Source organism: Erythrolamprus reginae, chromosome 2, assembly GCF_031021105.1.
Source record: "Erythrolamprus reginae isolate rEryReg1 chromosome 2, rEryReg1.hap1, whole genome shotgun sequence".
Classification (NCBI taxonomy): domain Eukaryota; kingdom Metazoa; phylum Chordata; class Lepidosauria; order Squamata; family Dipsadidae; genus Erythrolamprus; species Erythrolamprus reginae.
The window spans coordinates 121,230,351-121,250,418 of record NC_091951.1 but is presented as its reverse complement, the minus strand read 5'-3'; the positions used below and the strand labels follow the sequence as shown (position 1 = coordinate 121,250,418).

General features: G+C 41.3%; 1 protein-coding gene across 2 annotated transcripts in view; it reads right to left on the bottom strand.

Annotated features, from left to right (window-relative positions):
- The window catches only part of SH3RF2 (SH3 domain containing ring finger 2), a 118,857-nt gene that overhangs the window by 59,921 nt on the left and 38,868 nt on the right, over positions 1-20,068 (bottom strand). For both annotated transcript variants that reach the window (XM_070739358.1, XM_070739357.1), the window contains exons 3-5: positions 13,074-13,343; positions 4,287-4,382; positions 2,522-2,848 (exon numbers count right to left, since the gene is read on the bottom strand). In XM_070739358.1, coding sequence (XP_070595459.1) covers positions 2,522-2,848; positions 4,287-4,382; positions 13,074-13,343 — 693 coding nt within the window. The remainder of the gene's footprint in view (positions 1-2,521; positions 2,849-4,286; positions 4,383-13,073; positions 13,344-20,068) is intronic.

The following is a 20,068-nucleotide window of genomic DNA, read 5'->3' as shown; positions in this document are numbered from 1 at the left end:
ATGTTTAGTTTGTTGTCCACTAAGACTCCAAGATCTGTCTCACATTCACTGCTGTTGAGAATGTTTTCGCTCAGTTTGTATGTGTGTTTTGAGTATATGTGTGTGTCCACTTGGCATGGGAGGAAGCAAACCAGTGGTGAGGTAAGTTGGAACCACCCCTGGTGTTCATAATTATGAAAAATATGACACTATATACAATAACATCTTTTCAAGTTTTCAAATGAATAAAACCATTCCTTGCAATAGAGGATTTACTTAGGTGAGCTAAAGAGAAAACACACCAAAACCTTAGAAATAGGATCCATTCTCTAGAATAGAGAAAGTTAAACCTCTTGCAGTCAGAAGCCATGAATGCACAGCAGTGATAGGACATCAGAGTAGATTTTTGCAATCACTGTTCTATAAGATATTTGTTAGTACAAGGTACATGGTTGCTAGGGTTTGCCATTGTAAACTACCTATTGTAGTCTCTTGTACTATCACTTTAAATATTTTGGGCTGGTTCACCATAAGTGGGCGCCAGTACTCCTTCCCTCAATGATGCTTTATCACTCATTCACTTTTGCTTTGCCTTGAGGGGTGTGTGTACTTGCTTAGTGCTTGTGTTTGCTTAGTGCTTGTTATGGATTGTTTCTGTTTTGTATATATGTAAATAGTACTTATTAAGCATAACTAAGTCTGTGTCTTTTTCTTTGGTTTTACCACGCATCCACATTCTGTTAAAATTCTCTGCTCAGTGCATGTCAAAGGTCTCATAGCCTAGCTATACTGAGACATACCAACAATATTAATAAATCTGTTCATTTTGTAGCAGATTTCTGACATTTACTGAACTTGGAATTTTTCCTTATTATTTCCTTAAAATAATAAAACTATGCACTCATTATTTATCAGTTTGCAGATAAATTTTGGTGCTACTACTAGGGGCGTAAGTGCCCAAACCACTCAAAAAGGACAGAGGGTTGTTGACTAGATATAGAGGGCCCTCTTGGGCTTTAGAAAGTTTCTGGGTTTAGGATTATTGCCCTGACTGTTTATTCCACCAATAGATCATCTCTATTGGCATTTCATTTTCATTTTCAATTTTTCATTCATTAAAAAAAAAGTCTTTGGTTTTGCTTTTTTGGTTTATTAAGCTATATGACTTCATTTCAATCTGTTTTATTGCCTTTTTGTTTACTATTTCAAGCACTTTAAGGTGCAAAGAATGCTCACAAGTTTTGCAGCTGAAAAACAAACTTGATGCGTAAACTTTGGTGAAGACTAAATTAAATTACAATGAACTATGCCCGGGGTCTCATTTGAGATAATCTAATGAGTTGGCCCAGCTTCTTTCATCTGTTGAACAGCAGAGCATGAGAGAGAATTTTTAAAGAAGCCAGAATTAATCCCTCCTTCTGTGGCAGATAAAGTTTGCTTTCAATTCGCTGCCTGGCAAAACCATATCCTTAGAGTGCCTACTCTAAGTTAAGTTAAGCTAAGTTAAGGTACCATATTTTTCAGAGTATAAGACTCACTGGAGTATAAGATGCACCTTAGTTTCAGGGAAGGAAAATGGGGGGGGGAATCTGCCTATAGGTATTCATCTGTCTAGCATCCTTAGTCTGGTCAGCTTCAGCACATTATTTTATCCCCTGGTTAGGGCTTAAAAACCCTTATTTGGAGAGAGTAACAATGAAAGAGCCAGCAAGCTGGAAAGACTGTTAGCTCCTCATTAGGGCTGGAAAGAAACTTATTTGGAGCAAGTAGAGCAATGAAAAAAAGCCTGCAAGTCTTAGGGCTGGAAAGACATTCTTTGGAGAGAGTAACAATGAAAAAGTCAGCAAGATAAGAGCCGGGAAGATTGTTAGCACCTTGGTAGGGCTGGAAAAATACCTTCAAAAAAGTTACATTCAGAGCATAAGACGCACCAAATTTTCAGCCTCGTTTAGGAAGAAGAAAGGTGTGTCTTATACACCAAAAATATGGTAAATTAAGTTAAGTTTACTTTATTGTCATTGCTCCCCATACAACGAAATTAAATGCCATCTTCAGTGTACATTTTAACCATAAAAATAAAACACAAACATGCATCCTTCACATCCTATAGAACTGAATTAAAAACGTGATATTCCATTAGTATTATACTATACAGTAGAATTCAATATAGTTACTGCCCTGGGATAGAAGACATAGAAGGCCTATTTGTCCTTGTTGTTATTATTCTGTACCATCTGCCAGATGGTAAAAATTCAAAAAAAAAAAGGTGCCCAGGATGAGATGGATCTTTAAAAATGTTTTGAATTTTCTTAAGGCAGCAGGAGCTATAAAGCTGTTCCAAAGAAGGGAGAGGGCAACCAATTAAGTTTATTGTCTTTTCCTTATTTATTTATTTATTTGTTTGTTTGTTTGTTTGTTTGTTTGTTTGTTTGTTTGTATGCCCCTCTCCGTAGACTCGGGGCGACATGCAACAGAGATAATAGAAGAAAAAAAGAAAGAACAAAATCATAAAAGAAAAGGGGAAAACCCCCAATGCATTTACCTGGTCTAGTGTGTTATATGGGGCTTCTAATTTCTCTTGGTGCTTTGCAGTCACACAAGGGTTGCTAGAACTGATGAGCACAGGAGAACTGATATCCAAAGTCTGCCTTCTTGTAGGTGAATGGACCATCCTGTTGAGGGTGTTGAGGGCAGTTGTAATAGAGAACTGCCTCATGGTCTTCCTTCTAGATTCAGATTCTTTGTAGAAAGTGGGTGACTCTACACCTTTTGATCTAGGTAAGAACCTTTGTAAAGGAGAAGCACATTTAACGGGAGAAGACTGGTAAATTTTGCTCCTCTGAAGAAGTTGCTGTGCTGTCGTATTTGGCTGGAAAAGAAACAGGAGGGAGAAAAGAGATGTAACTTTGTGGATAGCAATCCAAAGATTTTAAATTGCAGAACAGAAACTCCAGGAATGGCTTGACTAGATAACTTTAGCAACATGCTAACTTGTGTGTGGAATGCAGAATGCCAAGTCATGGTTTATTTAACAATCTTATTGATGTTTTACCAAATTTGCAAAGCCACTCAACCCTCTAGTGACACTGAGTGGCATACAATATTTTAAACATTTGTATTAACCGTAATAACAAAAACACTTAGAAAGAATAAAATGAACACCCTCTTAATGTATAGCATTCTCAGAAAGTGCCACCGTACTATTTAACTCAGAGTTTTTGAGGGCTACTTTAAATGCCAGGTGGGGAAGGACATACAAATCTGGAGTGTGTCTGTTGCTTTTTCACAGAACAGGAGCTGTGGCAGAGAAAGATCATATTCTAAATTCCATCAGGTGGCAGCATTTAATCTATGGGATCTGAAACATACCAATTCTATCGAAATGAACAGGATGGGCAGAAATATAAGATAGAGATGGTTTCTTGATAATGAGCCCTTATGACCTGAAGATGATACCCAGCACTGTTAAATGTACCTGTAAGCTTACAGGTAACCATTGTAGTCAAAGAACAGAAATGTGTGCATGGATGTACCATCATGTGCTTATGGTGGACCAGCTGCAGTTTCTGAATGGCTTTCAAAGATAGCCTGACATTGTAAGGTGGGCTTCCCAGTCCAGAAACAAGCAATTGTGGAAAAGATAAATTAGTGTGAAGGCCTTCCTGGCTACTACTACCTATGCTTCTGCAGGAGCTGTAAGTTCAGAAAAACTCCCAAATGGTGCATTAACTTTGAATGGAGAAGTGGAAGCCCTTTCAAGAATAAAAGATAGCAAAGTTCTGTGTGATTCTAAGATCCACAGCTACTCAATCTTTTTAGTGGTGAGCTTCAGTCCGTCTACACCCCCCCACCCCCCGCACACGCACTCACACACTGATATGTCCATTATTATCACCCTTAGGTCTTTTAGTAACATTGGCTATACACAGAATATATTCTAAACCAGGGGTGTCAAACTGTCAGCCCCCAGGTTGGATGCATCATGCCACACCCACCCAGCTCCACAAAAGGGAAAAATGTTGTGATGTCATGTGATGGTAATGTGACGCTGCAAGTTTGACACGCATGCCCTAAACTTTTAAAGAGAAGATTATTTTGTCCCACTCCCTACTTTCAATTCCTGACTAGTGAGGCTTCCAATTGTTCTTAATTTCCTGTTGTCTGTCAATTGATGACTATGCTAGCTTGCTTTAAACAACCACCTGATGGATACAAAGGAATGATTAAATGTGCTGACAAGGCACATTCTGTGAGATTGTGCAGTGTGGGTATATATATTCATAGAATGTTCAATAAATTGTTATTACCTCCACAAACAGGATGGGGAAAATTCCTGTTCTGTCACCCAACTTTCCTTCTGCCCAATTCTCATCCATTCGACTGATCATAGTGATTATATCACCCTGAAAGATAATAATTAATCATAGATTAATTAACTAGAGTAGCTGTTTATGCTTGATAGAATAATTCTAACATACCGTGTTTCCCCGATAGTAAGGCAGTGTCTTACTATCTTTTTACCCCCAAAAGCCCCACTGTGTCTTACTTTGGGGGTATGTCTTATATTGTCCTGGGCAATTTTTTAATTTCTTATTTTAAAATATGTAATAAATAAAATCTAGAAGTGGCAGAAGCGCGGGTGAGTGGAGGCGGGCAGGAAAGGCACGAACCGAGGGTTTTAAGCAGAAGGCGGGGGCGGTTCAAGCAGCGTTCCGCTGTCGCCGCCGCTCCTGCGTCCTTCGCAGAAGTTCTTGAATGGTGGCTATCGGGTCCCTTCCAATTGCCCGGCCGGCGTCGCCTTAGTCAGCAGCGGAAAAGCAAAGGAAGCAGCAGGAGAAGCGAAGTTCTTGAATGATGGTGGCGGCCCTTGATTGCAGCCGATGAGGATCGGCTTTCTTCGCTTCTCCTGCTGCTTCCTTTGCTTTTCCGCTGCTGACTAAGGCGACGCCGGCCGGGCAATTGGAAGGTACCCGATAGCCCTTTTCGTCGCCTTTCCCGGCGGGGAGAGCAAAGGCAGGGAGAGCAAAGGCGGCGGCGGGAATAGTGGAGGCGAGGCGAGGCGGAGAAGAAAGAAGCGGCGGATAGCTGGCGAGGCGTCGGCTAGAGGGCTGGACCCCGCCGCCGCCTTTGCCTCTTGCCCGGCAGGAAAGGCGACGAAAAGGGCTATCGGGTCCCTTCCAATTGCCCGGCTGGCGTCGCCTTAGTCAGCAGCGGAAAAGCAAAGGAAGCAGCAGGAGAAGCGAAGAAAGCCGAACCTCATCGGCTGCGATCAAGGGCCGCCACCATCATTCAAGAACTTCGCTTCTCCTGCTGCTTCCTTTGCTTTTCCGCTGCTGACTAAGGCGACGCCGGCCGGGCAATTGGAAGGGACCCGATAGCCCCTTTCGTCGCCTTTCCCGGCGGCAAAGCGGCGGGGTCCAGCCCTCTAGTCGGCGCCTCGCCAGCTATCCGCCGCTTCTTTCTTCTCTGCCTTCTCCGCCTCGCCTCCACTACTCCCGCCGCCGCCTTTGCTCTTCCCGCCGGGCAAGAGGCTGGGCGAGCAGGCCGAGGTGCTGGAACTGGGGGTGCCTGTCCTTGGCATGAACGGCGGGCAGGTGGCGCTCGGCACCCGGAGTCCCGTCTTCTCGCCACCGCCCGAGCTCCCTCCGGAGCCTGCTGCCGCCGCCGCGCTTCTTCTGCCGGCCGAGGAGTCCTTATCCGCGCCGCGAACTGCTCCGACGTCTCCCTCGCTTTTAGTACCGTGTTTCCCCGAAAGTAAGACATATGTCTTACTTTCGGGGTATGGCTTATATTAGCCAACCCCCCTGAAACCCCCCATATGTCTTACAATCGGGGGGGTCTTACTATCGGGGAAACACGGTATATGCATAAAGTGAAATAATATTTGAGCATTTCAGCACATCACATACCTCAATATTTTATCATAAACCAGACAAATTTGGTGGTGATGGGGAGGTGAAGATTCGCTCTCCGAGCTTGTGGGGTGGTATTGTTAGTATATAGAACGTAACCTACTTGGGTGTTGCCATACAGTAGCTAACCATGAAAGTTTGTAAAATGTAAAGACTGTACCTTTAAGGAAATATTACTGGTTGGCCACAAGAGGGCGCAATTACTGTTCTCTTTGGGGAGAGTTACTTTGTTAGAGATATATTTACCGTGAGCTGTATTCTTGCTGTGTGCATGGTTTGTAAACTGTTAGTAGTATTATATTATTGATTCTGTAAATTTGTAAATAATAATATTGTTTTATATACATTGATACTGAGTCATTGTCTGGCTATCCCACATTTCTTACACCATAACTCTGCTTAATGTGTGTCGAAGGTTTTGTACCGAGACATACTAACTGGTTTCCAAATGTTACCTGGTTAGGTAACATCTTCACCAGAGTTTAGAGGTTGTCACTATCAGTGAGTGTTCTTCTGCTTATAAGGGCTTCAGGTGTGGGTGTGTCAAGTGAGGGTCCTGTGATGGGTTAGGTGTGAGTCATCAGTGGGAATGTTGTGATGGATCTTGCACTGTCTCTGGCTGGCTGTGCTGTTGATTTGGATTTTGTGGGGTTTATAGATAGATTTAACTGTCAGTTGAATGAATGGAAAATAAATGCAAGCAAAGATGGTGATGCAGAAGCTACTTGGATGAGTAAAAAGATTGTGGTGTAGAATGCTGTAGAAGTATGTGGGGTCATTCTATGGGAACCAGGACAAAGGTTGCATGGTGATGTGATGAAGTAAAAAAGAATGGTTAAATACAATTAATGAAAAATGAAAATGAAGGAAAGATGTTGTGGTTAGCTCTGGCCCTGCTCCTGCCCCAAGGACTGTGGATGTGGGGGAGACACCCACATGCTGCAGGCTTGTTTTGCTCCCGGGGGAATCTGCTGATGAAGGCTCCTCTGACCAAGAAGACATGAGTGACAGGGAGGAGGAGAGTGTGGTAGACAGCTCAGAAGGAGATCAATTATCTAGCTCCTCCTTGGATTCAGAACAAGAGTTAATGATACAGCCACCCATGCAGAGAGCAATGCATCGGCAGCAACAACTGAGAGATTATATTATCAAAGAAAATGAGGCCACCTGTGTTTGGGTGGGGCTGTGGTAATTAGTGAGGCTGCTATAAATAGCAGCCTGTGGGTTTGGCCATTGTGGAAGATTATCTGATCGTTGTGTTTCGTGCCTGCTTTACTGACTTTGACCTTTAGTGTGATGATTTTTCCCCGCTTTGAAACTAAACCAGAGCAAAGTGTGTGTCATTTTGTGAAAGAAGAAGGACTGTGAATTGCCTCACAGCTGCAAGATAAGTATCACAGAACTGATAAGGGACTTGTACAAATTACCAGTTTGTTTGGAGACGAGTGCTCTTTGCTATACCAAAAGAGAGCTTGGTTTAAGTGAATTTTCATTATAAAGAACATTATTTTGAATTTTCAAACGTGTGTGTGTGTCTGAAATTTGTACCTGTGAATTTTTGGGAGGAGTGTACCAGAGAGCCCGACAGAACAGAAAGATATCATACATATCACACACATACTAAAAAATAGATAGAGGAAGAGAATGTAATAAGAGAAAAAAGGAATAGTTATGTTTAAAGATGCAGAGAACATGCACAATTATTCTGGTGAAAATTAAAACAAATATTTTTGAAGTGTGAGAGGAAGTTTAAACCAAGAGGTTCATCAGAACGTAAGGAAAAAGTGATGACATAATTTGTGATGAAGCCGAAGTGAGTTGAATACTGAAAGTCTATTGGATTTGTATGGGATCAGTTTATATGTTGAAGGGGTAGAACTGAAATAAATTAAATCCATATTCATATTTCAGACAAAAACGTTGAAAAGGATATCATACAGGGAGTCTTCCACTTATGATCACAATGGAGCCCAATGTTTGTTAAGTGAGTTTTGTCTCATTTTATGACTTTTCTTGCCATATTTATTAAGTGAATCACTGAAATTGTTGAGTTAGTAATATTGTTAAGTGAATCTGACTTCACCATTGACTTTGCTTGTCAGAAGGTTGCCTAGGCCAGGAGTCTCCAACCTTGGCAACTTTAACACTTCAGAGCTAAAGTCCATAAGTCTTAAAGTTGCCAAGGTTGGAGATCCCTGGCCTAGATGACCACAAAACTTGGTGACACTGCAACAGTCATTAGTGTGAAAAATGGCCATAAATCATAATTTAGTGCCATTTTTTCCATTGGCATTGTAACTTCCTATGGTCACTAAATAAGCTGTTGTAAGTCAAGGACTACCTGTATTGTGAGAAGTGAAAAGAAATTATAAAGTTACAGGTAGAAATAATGTCACTGGAATATGCTAAAATACAGATATTTTGCTTGTGGAATAGATGTGTGGTTTTTTTAAAAAATGTGTGTGTGTGAAGAATGTCTCTTCCAAAAATTGATAGTATGGCAATATTTCTTTTACTAATAAACCTTGGCAGTGGCAGGGCAAACCACTTTTCATCGCCTACCAATCTGTCCTCACCCTTAAGAGGTTGTAGCACATTTCCTTCTTTTGATCAAATGACAAGAGCTTTACATGAAACCCCTAAATCCCAGCATCCTAATAGAGGTGCAGAAAAGCAGATGAGCTTTGTCTCCAGCAACGTTTTTGAAAAGGAAAAGACCCTGAGCCAGATGGCGTGCAACCCAGACCATGTTTGCAGTGAGCAAAATAAATGGCCCCTCTCTGATTCCTCATTGGTTATGTGCTGATGTAGAAAGGACTCTTTTAAAAAAGTGTCTGTATTGAGGAAATGAGCAGCAGCAGATGCGGCAGTGAACGCTGGCAGTCACAGCTGGTTCTTCCATGTCTCAGGTAATGATCACAACTGGCTGTTCAGAACCATGTTACTGTACTTCTCTCACAAGCCAGCTCCACTGTATCTCAAAGCAGTAATACAAGAACATTTATTTAATACATGCCGCATGAATCCCAGTGACCAGTTAGGCCCCACAGAGTCGGCCTTCTCTGCATCCCATCAACTAGACAATGTCTCTTGGCGGGGCCCAGGGGAAGAGCCTTCTCGGGGGGGGGGCGCGGCCCTCTGGAATCAGCCCCCCCTGCGATTCGTACTGCCTCCAACCTCCTCACCTTTCGCAGGAGTCTAAAGACTCACTTATGCCGCCAGACTTGGGGCCATTAGACTCTAGCCTGCTGGCCATCAAAATGTTTTGTGTGCACGGGAATGACTGATTTTTAATATTATTGGGTTTTAGACTAATTAGTTATATTAATTGGATTAGGAAGCTTATATTGTTTGTCTGTAGGCTGTAAGCCGCTCTGAATCCTCAGAGAGGGGCGGCATATAAATCATCATCCTCATCATCCTAATAATAATAATAATAATAATAATAATAATAATAATAATAACAACAACAACAACAACAACAACAATAATATTAATAATGTAGCCTAGTCTCTTTTTTTCACTCTGTGCTCCCCCACATCTGAAATAGAAACCTTGCTCCTCCTTTCTTTTTAGATACATTGTTATTCCACATTGCAATGTGCGTCTTTTGTTGGTTTCCTGATGCTATAGGCCAGTGTTTCCCAACCTTTTTTGAGCCGCGGCACATTATTCATATTTTCAAAATCCTGGGGAACACTGAAAGGGGGGGCGGGGGGCGGGGCGGGGGGGGGGGGCGAGCTAAAGAAAAGTTTGGACAAAAAACCCCTCTCTCTGCCTCCCTTTCGCTCTATTTCTCCCTCTTTCTCTCTTTTCCTTCCTTCCCTTCTTTCTCTCTCTCCATCCCTCTTTCTTTCTTCCTCTCTTTTTTGCTCTCTTTCTCTCTCCCTCCTTCCCTTCCTCTATGTCTTTCTCTCTCCCTTGCTCTCTCTCTCTGTCTCTCTTGCTCTCTTTCTTGCTTTTTTCTCTCTCTTGCTCTCTCTCTCTCTTTCACTGTCTTGCTATATGTCTCTTTCTTTCTCTTTGCCTCTCTTGCTATCTCTCTTTCTTTCTCTCTCTTTCTCTCTCTCTGTCTCTCTTGCTATGTCTCTCTTTCTTTCTCTTTTTCTCTCTCTCTGTGCCTCTCTTGCTAAGTCTCTCTTTTTCTCTTGCTATGTCTCTCTTTCTTTTTCTCTCTCTCTGCCTCTCTTGCTATGTCTCTCTTTCTCTCTCTCTTTCTCTATCTCTATTTCTCTGCCTCTCTTTCTTGCTCTGTCTCTCTTTCTCTGCCTCTCTTGCTATGTCTCTCTTTCTCTCTCTCTCTGCCTCTCTTATATGTCTCTCTTTCTTTCTCTCTCTCTCTCAGCTGACTGCAAGTGGGAGCCCTGACGGTGGCAGCTGGACGTGCTGCTGGACACCGTATATGCCAGGCCCGCAGCGCCAGCATGTACGACGTCCAGCAGGACGTCCAACCGCCACCGTCAGGGCTCCCGCTTGCAGTCAGCTGAGAGAGAGGGAGAGAGCGCTCCCTCTCGCCACCGCCATCTTCCCGCGACTGCCTGCAGCCGCTGCGGCCGCTGCTATAGGCCCATGTTAGGTGGCCATGTTATTTTATGCTTACTATGAGCAATGGAACAACAGAGAGATACAGTGTGCTTTAGGGGATGGAATTGGGGATTCTATGATGCCTAGGTATTCTGTTTATTTTCCACTGGCAATTTATAGCATCTTCTAGCATAACTCAGCTATGACTTTAGCAATAAAATGCCTGCCTTTCTTATTGTTCTATAAGCACAGAGATTGTTGGATGGTACTACAAGATGCTAGAAATCACTAGAAATCTGTTTTCTGGTATATGCTGTAAACCATATTCCCTTCAAATGCCTTCCATTGAGGATCTGAATACTGCACAAGTCGAAAAGAAGGCTGTGAAAATATTTACTGACCCCTCACATCCTGGACATAAATTGTTTCAACTTCTCAAAATGACACTATAAAGCACTGCACACCAAGACAACTAGACACAAGAACAGTTTTTCCCCAAATGACATCACTCTGCTAAACAAATAATTCTCTCACCACTGTCAAATTATTCACTAAGGCTGTATTACTATTACTATTAGTCTTCTCGTCATTTCTATCACCCAACTCCTCCCACTAATGACTGTATGTCTGTAACTTGTTGCTTGTAGCCTTGCGATTTATATTGATTGTTTCCTGATTGCTTATTTGTACCCTATGGCAATCATTAAGTGTTGTACCACATGATTCTTGACAAATGTATCTTTTATTTTATGTACACTGAGAGCATATGCACCAAGACAAATTCCTTGTGTGTCCAATCATACTTGGTCAATAAAGAATTCTATTCTATTCTATCCCTATCCCTATCCCTATCCCTATCCTATCCTATCCTATCCTATCCTACATATTGCTTGCAAGGTTCTTATGTTCCCTGTGCTGTAACCTATACTATTATTATATATTATCAAAATGAAATCTACCCAGGCTATGATATAACAAAGCTAAATTTAATGTGGTAAATATAAATTGCTGGCAAGGAGCATTTGGCTGCAGCTGTGATTATATTTAATTGTTTAGACTGGAAGGGAATGACATTTTGATACACAGTGAGGCAGTCATGTCATTCATTTGCATCACAGTGTTGGCCAGTGGACTGCTGCAGGATGACAATCAGCATTTCTGCACCAGCAATTTATAGTGTCATCCAACCATTGCTGTGATAATATATCACAGATGCAGACAGGTTTCATCTCACCATAGCAATAGTTGGGTGGCACTATAAATCACCAGTGTGAAAAGTTTTTTTGTTCCTGTCTCTGAAAACTGGTTTGCCAAATGTAGTAGAATCTGTTTGCCAATCTCTGTAATAAATATAAAAGGAAAAAAAAACCTAGAGTGGCACTTAACAAAGAATAACTTAAGAAAACTATTAAAAGAATGAAGAGATGAATATACCAGTAACACATTGGGGATCTGATGGTGATGATGATGGTGGTGATGATAGTTACTGTATGTGAGGAGAAATGTTAAGATTTGAGAGCTTTCAGGAAGGAAATTCACTTGGGTTCCTTCTCAAGTCCACTTAAGTACACTTAATGAGAGAAAACAATAGCAAAATATATTGTGTCCCAATAGAAACATGGATATAGCACTCTGTTCCTACTGCCTATTGATAGCAAAATATCTTGTGTCCCAATGAAAACATGGAAATAGCACTCTGTTCCTACTGCCTACTGATGCCTGATCAAAGAAGAAAGACCCCAGGTAGCAGGAGTGGATAGAGCTGCTGTGACACATAAAGTTGGTAGGTCTATTGAATAGATGTGTTTGATGGTTCCCCCCTGTGGAGGAAATTACTCAACTGAATTGAAATGAAAAGTGGACTTTGCTTCAAAATAAATAAATACTTAGAGACGTGGTTACCAAAAATGTAGCTCACCATTACTATACACCAGGAGCGTCACACTGAATTTCATTGAGGGCCACATTAGGGTTGTGTTTGACCTTGGGGGACTGGGGTGGGTGTGGCCAGATAACTTGTGTTGGGAGCATCTGTGGTGGCCTGACTGCTCTGCCAGTGAAAATGGTTCCCGGTCTTATTTTTGGATGGGACGGCCTCCTCTAACCCTCTGCCAGAGAAAATGGAGCTCCCAAGGGTTGCTCTCCCAAGTTCCATGTTCACTGGCAGAAGGTTGCAGGAGCCAATCCCAGCTGAAAATGGAGATTGAGAGTTTATTTTAAACTAGCAGAGGCACTGTAGGCCAGTCCTTCACTGCTTCCAGAGCGGCCTTGCAGGCCATATCTAAGCATCCCGTGAGCTGGATCTGGCCTACGGGCCTTGAGGTTGATACCCCTGCTTCACACCTTAAAAATCTAGGAAAGGATTGGGGAAGTAGCCATATCCCCATATCCTGATTCATTTTAATGTTTTTCCATATCATCAAATGTGGCTGCACGCTTTCTTTTAAAAGCTGGGTTCTTTTAATTGAGCTAGGATGGTTTTTAACTTTCTGGGATTAGGATGTTTTCTATTATTTTATATATGTTGTAAGCCACCCTGAGCCTTTGGAAAGGGGCGTCCTATAAGTCCAAATAATAAATACATAATAAATAAATAATAAAATGTCATAAGTGTAAATGGACATTCTTAAATTAATTTTTTCAGTTTTGCTGGCTTACCTTATGAAAAGACAGGCAATCTGGTTTTTCATTTTTATTCTTGGACTTCAGGTTGAAATTGTATAGTGCTCGACACAGTGGTGGTGGCTGTGGCAACTGTTTGATAATTTGCACAGCATTTGTTGGAAAAACTCCGCTGACCCTATTGATTTCTCCTAGATACCAGTTTTCATCCAACTGACGGTACAATGTAATGACGTCTCCTTTGTTGAATCTCAATTCTCCAGGATTTTGTCCTCTGTAGCTGTATAAGGCTTTAGCCCGGGGAACCTTCACACAAAGGAAAACGAGAAATGAGTCACCTTATGAAAAAGCCCTCTAATGGTAACAGGGTAACATATTTCCAAATAGGACTGAAGGTTTAATTTCACTTGGTAGAAAAGTTTAATGCCCATTTCTCTTTCTCGCCACTGTGATCGTTGGGAGTTAAAATGTCAAAACTGAATTGTGCCATAATATTTTTCTGGGTTATTTCCCTGTCTCCAAGAATTTAAATAATAACAAAGTAAAGAGGAACAAGAGGGAGAAAAAGCATAGAGATCAGTACAATACTAACATACTGTATCTTCTAGTACAGAGGGCTCCAACCTTGTCAACTTTAAGACTTATGGACTTCAATTCCCAGAATTCCTCAGCAAAGCTGGCTGATGAATTCTGGGAGTTGAAGTCTACAAGTTTTAAAGTTGACAAGGTTGGAGATCTCTGTAAATCTAGTGGGTAGAAATTCTATGGGATGGGAAATTCTAATCTTGGTGCTGCAAGCTCTGCCCATTAAATAAAAAGGCCACCAGCTTTCCAGTTTATCATGTAGAACTTGAGTATTCTTTCTGATGCTTTCTAGTGCCCACAGAGCTTCCTTCCATTGAAGTGAGGGGAGGGCATGTCCTACTGAACTGAAGGCTTCTTGCTTGCAGAGGATGCTTAGGGTAGAGCACTAAAGCTAACTGGTTCACTTCAATTCAATAATTCAATTTCTTGTAGTAGGCACTAAAATGAGATTCAGCACTAACAAAATATGCTAGATAAGACAGATCAGACCAAATCAGACTTTCCTTTTTTGGAAACAACTGTTAGTTGCAATGCAACAACTTCTAAAGTAGATCTCCCTGCAGAAGGAGAATTCCTGCAATCAGCTTGCATGTTTGGCTGTTCTTTCTTCCCGAAACTCACTTGTCTTCATTTGCAGATGCGGTTTCCAAGAAATTCTGTAAGAATACAGTAACTAAAATCTGCTGTCTAGAATTCAGAATGGGGTGAAGTGTGAGCTGTAGTTGCTAACGCCAGTTCCTGGCATTAAAAAGGCTAGGTTTCTTCAATTGGGTTACTGAAATTTCATTCTTTTCAGATGCATCTGCTGTTACAAGGAGACCTTCCCAAGGCTGTTTAATTCTGAGCATCAGCTGGAGAAGCCATGGGCATCCTGGCTAACTTGTTTTCTAGAGGTTCTATATGAGCATTTGCAGAAAGAGAATGCTGACCACTAAGTAGCAGAGGGGGCAGCACTTCAGTTTTGTCAGGTCTATCTTATTTTTATTAGAAGCCGGTCAAACAATAATGATATGGGCAGAGAGGTTAATATCAGCTGCACCTCATAAGCCTTACTAAAAGGATGGCCTGCAGAAGCAAGTTGAAAATGTACAATTCAGAAAACCCCTTAAGGGCAAAGCGGAAAATAGCACAGTATCTTTTGATTGGTGGTTGTAAGAAGTGTCTACTCGGACACAACCAGAGGAAAGGGCTAACACAGATAAAACCTAGTCTCTAAAAGAAGTTGCACCTGTCTGATTGGCTGGAATATCAACTCCTAGAAATACAATATAGCCAAAGGTTGAAAATTCTGGCTGTTATCATAGTCACAGAATACTCAGTTGTTGAGAGCTGTGTCAGGCTGAACTCTGACATCCTGCCCCAACAGAATGCCTCTAAGCACAAACCATGGTTTCTTAGATATACACATGTCTTACAATAGTCTTTTGCAGCAGATTAAAAAAAACTCTTTTCATTATGAGGCAAATATATTGCAAAACCAACAGTCAATCACAATGCTAATTTATCTTGTGGTCCAAATAGGTCTGTCACCTTTCTCCACCCATAGATTTCATCTCCATATTAATATTCTAGGTATATGCTAAACCTTTAAAAGGCATTTTGTGCCTAGGAGCAGCCTAGACTAAATATATAGTCAGCTCTACTACACATGCCGAGCTTCTCAGTTGTCCTGTTTCAGACACCAGATTGTTATCAACAAAATATGTTATATATACATACATACATATCAATATACAGTATTCGCAACAATTTTTAAATGTGGTTATTATCTCCACTGCCAGTCATCAGCATGGTTAAAATCACACTTCTAACACAAGCACACTAACATTGGAATAAGAGAAACATTTTGGAGAAAGAGCATGCCCATCAGAAGAAACAAAACCTTTATTCTAATTCTTATTGTTGCATCATTTCCATATTCAATGATGAATGCAGGAACACTCCATTTCCCAAGAGCATATATTTTTTGTTTGGATGTAGAATACACATACTTTGGTTTTATTTGGCAATATCTTATTGGGATTATTGAATATGGATATTTTGAGAAATTCTTACTCAGCAGCACTCCTGTGGCACTCAGAGAGTGCGGTTTGATAGGCATTGAGGCTTACTGCTGAAACTGAAGATGAATCAAACATGGTTTTTTTTAAAAAAATCATACAATTCTTCCCTTAAATATTCTCTGAGAGCCAGTTTGGTCTAGTGGTTAAGGTACCAGGTGAGAAAGCAGGAGATCATGAGTTCTAGTCCTGCCTTAGCCATGAAAGCTGGTTGCATGATCTGTAGTGAGTACTTCAGAGTTTGCCTGTCCACACACATGGCTATTATTTACAATAATGTATACCTAGAGACATACACAAATGGTTTCTCTTTCCCCACGCTTACATAATCAATGACATCTGTTAAATGTACAGTGATACCTCATTTTACGAACCCCTCTTCATACAAACTTTTTGTGATACGAACCCAGTACTTAAGATTTTTTTGCCTCTTCTTCTGAACTATTTTCACTTTATGAATCCGAGCTGCCACCACTGGGATGCCCTGCCTGCGGACTTCTTTTGCCAGCCAAAGCTCCTATCGCTGGGATTCAAAGCAGCGCCAGCAAAAATGAAGGGAATGAAGGGGAGCCTCAGGGGAATCCCAGCGCTTCGGCTGGCAACAGAAGTCTGGAGGGGGATTTCCCAGTGGCGCAAGGCAAAAGGGGTGACTTTTGGGATGGGGTTGCATGCATTATTTGCTTTTACGTTGATTCCTATGGGGAAAATTGCTTCGTGTTACGAATGTTTCATCTTACAAACCTGGTCATGGAAGGAATTAAGTTCATAAGATGAGGTGTCACTGTATATAAAATTACCAGCTACCTCAACAGGCAGAGGAACCCACAGACAATTGGGAAGGAAGGCAAATGGGAGGAAGACACACCAATTGAATAACTTTCTTGGCATACATAACATAAATTACAATGAAAAACTGGGGGGGAGGATACTTAGGCCTACATGTATATGACTTTATGTTTTCCATCATCAGAAAGATGACTTATCAACTGCAGGATTTTCCCAACAATAGCAATAGCACTTAGATTTATATACTGCTTCACAGTGCTTTATAGCCCCCTCTAAGCAGTTTACAGAGTCAGCATATTATCCCTAACAATCTGGGTCCTCATTTTACCCAACCTTGGAAGGATGAAAGACTGAGTTGACCTTGAGCCTGGTGAGATTCAAACTGCTGAACTGCTGGTAGCTGGCTGCCAATAGTAGTAACCTGCAGCACTGCATTGTAACCACCATGGCTCTTATCTTTATCTGTAAAATCTTTATTTTCAAGGTAGTGATAATATAGAATGGATGGTTGACACACTTGTCAAATTTCACTGCAGAAACATACGATGAATCATGTGACCTAAGGACTGCAGTGTAGATTGGAAAGAGCTGGATTGAAGGCGATGGCTGGAATCAGGGAGTAAATTAAACAACCTAAATCCAGGCTGCTGATGGACAAGGTAAAGAAAGAAACAGTTCATAAGATACACACTGTAGAGATTTTTGAATGATGGTGGTTGAAGAAACGATCTAAAATTTAAAAAAATAATACACACTCAAAAGCCAGACAATAAGTTAATTTAAGGCTGTGCCTAGTAGATGAAGGACATGCCCTCATCACCTCGAGGTTCGACTACTGTAATGCTCTCTACATGGGGCTACCTTTGAAAAGTGTTCGGAAACTTCAGATCGTGCAGAATGCAGCTGCGAGAGCAGTCATGGGCTTACCCAGGTATGCCCATGTTTCACCATCACTCCGCAGTCTGCATTGGCTGCCGATCAGTTTCCGGTCACAATTCAAAGTGTTGGTTATGACCTTTAAAGCCCTTCATGGCATCGGACCAGAATACCTCTGAGACCGCCTTCTGCCGCACGAATCCCAGCGACCGATTAGGTCCCACAGAGTGGGCCTCCTCCGGGTCCCGTCAACTAAACAATGTCGGTTGGCGGGCCCCAGGGGGAGAGCCTTCTCTGTGGCGGCACCGACTCTCTGGAACCAACTCCCCCCGGAGATCAGAACTGCCCCTACTCTTCCTGCCTTCCGTAAACTCCTCAAAACCCACCTTTGCCCTCAGGCATGGGGGAACTAAACATCTCCCCCTGGGCACATTTAATTTATACATGGTATGCCTGTGTGTGTGTCTGTTAGTGTATGGGGTTTTTAAAAAAATCTTTAAATATTTTAATTAATTGAATTATTTATGATTTGTTTTACACTTGTTGTGAGCCGCCCCGAGTCTTCGGAGAGGGGCGGCATACAAATCCAAATAATAAATAAAATAAATAAATAAATAAATAAATACAAAGACATCTCCCCCTGTTGCTGAATGTCAAGTAATCCTATCTGTACATTGGAGGTGGGTTCCTCCTGTTTTGGACCAGTTCACCTAAACTGGCAGCAACCTATTGGTGATGTCATAATGATGTCACAGAACCGGTTCTATCAGTGCTGGTCTATACCACCATATTTTTTGGGGAATTCTTTTTAATTTGGGGGTGGGAGGGATCCCCCCCCCGGTTTTATTCTTCTGCGCCCGCACAGAAGTTTCTGGTACTGCACATGTATCACCATTTTTTGGGGGGTATTTTTCGACACTGTGCATGGACTCACCCATGCGACGTGCCCACAGGAAGCTAACCAGCAGCAGGTAAGTTAGAGCCCATCCCTGGTATAGGTGCTATCTCTGGAAAAGAAAGCCAGATACCTTCTCCATTCCTTTGGTTGACTTATTTTTAGAATTCCTCTACTATAAGGATAGAAGAAACCATGTTTACTCTTTCTTGAAATTTTGCATGTTTGTAATCTAGGGGTTCTGTCAAACCCACCAATGCCTTCTTTTCGTTTTTTATTTGTAAACCATCCAGGTTGCCAAGGAGTTTGAGCAACAATTTACATGTGAATAGAAATAAAATAAAAGGCATGTAGGTGGATCTGGCCTTTAAATTAAGAAAGAAAGAAAGAAAGAAAGAAAGAAAGAAAGAAAGAAAGAAAGAAAGAAGCTGAGGAACCTGATATTTTAGCTTTTAGGCGTATGACATCTGGAAGCTAAATAAATTATCCTGTAATATTGTGCACACAAAGCCCAGTATTATTAAAAGCACTAAAACCATGAAAGAGCTTAATCCGCAGCAACCAAAGTGTTTGGAAGTGCGGATCTGAAGCAAAATTAGCTTTCAGACCTAGATTCATTGTGCCTTGGAAATAAAGCTTTCACACAGCTACCTAACTGCAGAGCTAAGGAGTATTTCCTAGTTTATTTTTGCTTTGGAAGTTTTGATGTAAACATTGTCTTATTTCTAGTAATTCATTAAGGATTATTAGAATTAAAAGATGCAAAATCCATACCAGGAATGCTTATACTGGTTTAAGTCTTTTTCTCTTCATCCCCCATGTTAACATTTTAAGAAAAACACTCCCAGCTAAACAGTTTTTTAAATCTCCAATTTGAAATGTGTAGAAGTTTTAAATGAGGATTTCTTCTCAAATCTACCCTGTAGTGTTCTTTAAATTAGGATATTTTTTTCTGGGATATTTTTAGCACCCTTCATTGGTTATCATTCAAAGATGGTTGCTGTACCCTTGAATTCCTTCAGTAATAACACTGGGCAGTTCACTCAGGTAATTTCTCGTTTACATACAGCTCAACACAGCTTCTGGGTCAAACTTCCTCTTTGCAACTTCTTTGAATGCTGAGACTGGAGAGGGTAACTTTCCCACTGGCAAGAGTTCTCACCAATCTCTGTATCTCAATTCCTTGGCTTTCTCTCACAATGTTCCTAAATCACAATGCCACAATATCCTCATGCCAAGGCTTCAGCAGAGCAAAGGACCGGATTTACACCTCATGAATGGTGTTTATCTTGGGCTTTTTTCCCCACTGTGAAAGCAAATATATTGTGTAGTGGGGATGGATGCTGATTTTTGATTTTACAATTCTCCAAATCTCCTGTAGTCTGGAGTTTTCAGAAGTTGCACTGAAGACAACCGCAGTCCCTTATGAGTATAATTTCGAGAATCCGAAGAGTGCTTTGGGAATGACAACAGAAGGTTTATGGAAATGCCCGTAGCGGAACAGTGATTCTGTTTTGTCGTGCTTTTTCTGAGCATTACTGTAAATCTAGGCTGTCCAGATTTTCCATTCCATTTTATGGTACTGGTTTAACTGATGACAGACTCACAAAAATGAGTCAGAGTAGATCCTTTATTAAAATAAAAAATGAAGCCAACTAAAACAAAAGACTTGCCTACTGTATTATCCAGCAGTCAAATTCTTTGTATGTATCTTTCATCAGGTTTAAATCTAGCATTTTCTCCCCACCTTTTCAAATGAATAAATATTTTTATCTTCAATCACCTGGGGATCTGTTGGCTTAACAACTTTCTCAAGTCTGAAATGTATT